General features: G+C 48.2%; 1 protein-coding gene across 1 annotated transcript; it reads right to left on the bottom strand.

Annotated features, from left to right (window-relative positions):
- Positions 1 to 218: 218 nt before the first annotated feature.
- Positions 219 to 3028, bottom strand: LOC115694429 (dynamin-related protein 4C-like). The gene is made up of 2 exons (XM_056304072.1): positions 1816 to 3028; positions 219 to 1709 (listed from the first exon to the last, which is right to left on the bottom strand). Exons 1-2 carry the CDS (start codon positions 2479 to 2481, stop codon positions 375 to 377), a joined length of 2001 nt encoding a protein of 666 aa, XP_056160047.1. The 5' UTR covers positions 2482 to 3028; the 3' UTR covers positions 219 to 374.
- Positions 3029 to 3297: the final 269 nt, after the last annotated feature.

The raw sequence follows: 3297 nt of genomic DNA, 5'->3' as shown, positions 1-3297 counted from the left end.
CCGTCTAAATAGCATTTTGACGTGAAAAACTGTTTAGTTTTGCTTTCAAAAACACCCTCTATGGTTTCAAAAATCAATTTTGACATTGCCCCTAAAACTCAGGTTTCTTCCTGATTGATCCTGGCTCAAGTTGTAGCTGGTGTACACCACATTAATGTAACCACTAAGCCCACCAAAACCCATCTGCAGAAAGACAACCACCAGTAAAACTAGCATCCTAAAGCTGACTTCTAGATCAACAAACATGGCCATCTGAACTAGTGCATCATCAACAACTTATCATACGAAGCTAATTGAAGTCCAGTAGAACCACCTAACCAAACAAGAACACGCTGATAAATATTTTTTCCTTCACATAATCACTCAAACACTAATTAGTGATTGTAGTTGCCATGGGTAGCAATCCGGTCCATGAACTTGGCCAACACCTTCGCAGACCCCTTCAACTGCTTGATGCTCCTGTTCAGCTTCAAGCGCTTCTCCGCCATCTCCGGCGTTTCCTCCATCATCCTCTTGATACCGGCCCCACTCAGCTCGCCCCAAATCTCCTTCTCCATCTCCTTGTTCACCAAGTTCTGCATGCTGAACCTCAGATGCAGTGCCACTGAGTCGACAAACCTCCTCAGCACAATCTTCCAGTACGGGGTCATCCTCATCTTCAGATCAAACGCCTGCTGAATCAGCTTCTGGTTGCGAAGCCACAGATGAGTCACGTTGACTAACCCGATCCCCTGGAGGTCAATGACGATCTTGCTTTTATAATTGTTAACGAACATGTCCTGCTGGGTCATCAACTTGTTCCGCTCCAACAGGTACTCAGGGTTGCAAGTGTAGTCAGTGAGCTTCTCCATTTCAACAATCTCTGTCATCCTATCAATCGTCTTCTCCTTCATCTTGTTGATCAGATTGAACGCTGCTCTTTTCGTCGACGACTGCAGCTGAGGATACTTCTCTGAGTGTTGCATCAACGACCGAATCACAACTCCCTCAATGTAGTCCCAAACGCGAACCACAAAACTCGGCAGCTTGCTCGATATCCCCTTCACCTTCCGCTGCAAAAGGGTGGGAAAGGCGGTGTGAGGGAGGACGTCTGGGAGGCCGATCCCTTTGACCTCTTCCAAGATCTCCATTTCCTCCAACAAGAAGTTACTCTGCAGGTTGTTCTCGGTGCAGTTTTGGAGCTCATCGTAGTATTGGTTCAGCATCTCTACCAGCCTGGCAGTGCAGTGCATGTCCTTCTCGTCCAGGTACTCGTCTAACTCGCCTCTCAGCAAGACTTTCCTCAGCGACTCCTTCGCCGACCCCATCATCTCCATGAAGGCCATCATGGCATCCTCGACCGACGACAGATTCTTGGGCATCCTCTTAAGCTCCGCGACGTTTGCGTCCCGCTTGTCATCTATCTTCATGACGATCTCGGGCAAATACTTGGCCACGATGGTGGCTTGAATCTGCGTCAGCTTTTGTGCCAAGACAGGCACACCAACGATGGACTTGTCAATCTTGCACAGCAGAGGATGCGTGTCGAACAGCTTCGCCTCTTCCAGCCACGCTTCTTCATAGGTCTCGTCACCAATCCTGTTCCTCACACACACACAACCAAGCCCTATATTGACATCATCAGCCCCCACCTTCTCCAACAAGCCCTCCGGAGCTTTATCAGCCTTTGTGACGACGGCTAGAGTCCTCTTGCCGGTCTTGTCCACCATCTGCAACACAAAAACGAATAATCGTATAGACTTATTTCCTAGAGTAAAATAAATCATTCTAGGATTCAATTGATATGGGAGCCAAGCGTGTCTAGAGTGTACTTACTTGCGACATCCTTATGGACTCGCAAGTGGAGAAGTCAACGGTCGCGGACAAGACATTGAGGATGATGCTCTCGTCGGGCCTTATGTAATCCATGATCATCTCCGAGATCTGCTCGTAGATGTTCTCGGGCTGGCCGTGCACGGGCACTCTCGTGATTCCAGGCAAGTCGACCATGGTCAAGTCCGGGACGCCATATTTCTTGATGACCAGAGTCAGCGGCGTGTTCGAGACACCCTTCCCTTGACCCGCGATCTCGTCGGTGGCATCATTAATGGCCTTGGAGATGCTGTCCTCGTCGGTGGGGACGACTTTGCCGTTGTAGTAGAGGTAGGGCTCGGGGCGATCGGCTTGAGGGTCGTCTTGTAGTTGCATGATGAGAGGGACGCGCGTGCAAATGCCCTGCCCTCGCGGCAGGTTGATGCCGGCGAGGGACTCGAGGACACTCGACTTGCCCGAGGACTTGTCACCAACGACGACGATGGTGGGGAGATGGATGCCCTCCTCCATGACCCCGAGGTTTCGCAGCCTGTCAATAGCATTGAGCAAGGGGCGGATCTGGTCGCTGTAGGAGGCGGCGAGTGGCGGCACATGGGCAAACAACAGGGGTTCGAGTTCGGGTTCGGGTTCACTGCCGACAAAAGCCCGGTCGTCACCCATCGTTCGCATCCTCTCGAAATTTCCTTTTGCTTTGGCTCGGATGTGATGGAGAAAATATTATGGATTCATTATGGAGAGACTAGAGTTCTATCGTGCGTTGGACAACGAGATAACTTCATGGAGGGGGTTGGTGTTGTGGATGGGACAAAAGCTAGAAACTTAATGTGGAACTTCAACTACAGTTGCCAAATAACCTCAAAGGTAAGAACTTTAACTTCAGTTGCCAAATAATCTCGTAATGCTCCAGCTTTTAAACCATACAGAACTTAAACCTTAAGAAACTGAATCAGTGACTTTTGGGTCTGGAGTCCTTACCTATAATTTGTGTTTTGAGGCATGGCCATTTCCTCTTCATTGTTTGCATCAAGAGCCTCCTTTTTGTTTTCTCAAGATTGTGCTTCTTGCTTCTTAATGGAGGTGATTAGAATTGGGGCGTGGTTATTAATAGTATTCATGGTGGCCGAGTGTAGGGCTCTAGTGACGGCAGCAGCAGAGTCTAGTGGTGGCAATGGCCGTGGTAGCACCGAGTTTGGCGGCGATGGCGTGGAGTTGATGGTGGTTGTGGGGTGGTGTTCAATTCTAGCACCGGCGGTAGGGGTAGCCACCAAGTTATATGCAAAGCACAATTGGCCAAGGACCAATTATTTTTTAAAAATTAATTTACCTTTTTATAAGAAAAACTTCATATGGTGATTTGAAATATTAAAAATAATGGAGAAAACTCAAATTATGGAGGAGGTGGAGAAAATATACGTGAAAAAACATGAGTTCCAGAAAGAATATGTGGAGAAATGATTTGGAAGTATATATATAGAGGGAGAATAT

Source organism: Syzygium oleosum, unplaced genomic scaffold, assembly GCF_021117445.2.
Source record: "Syzygium oleosum isolate NSW1041296 unplaced genomic scaffold, Sole_v2.1 Sole_v2.30, whole genome shotgun sequence".
Lineage (NCBI taxonomy): Eukaryota > Viridiplantae > Streptophyta > Magnoliopsida > Myrtales > Myrtaceae > Syzygium > Syzygium oleosum.
This window is presented reverse-complemented; position numbering and strand designations above follow the sequence as displayed.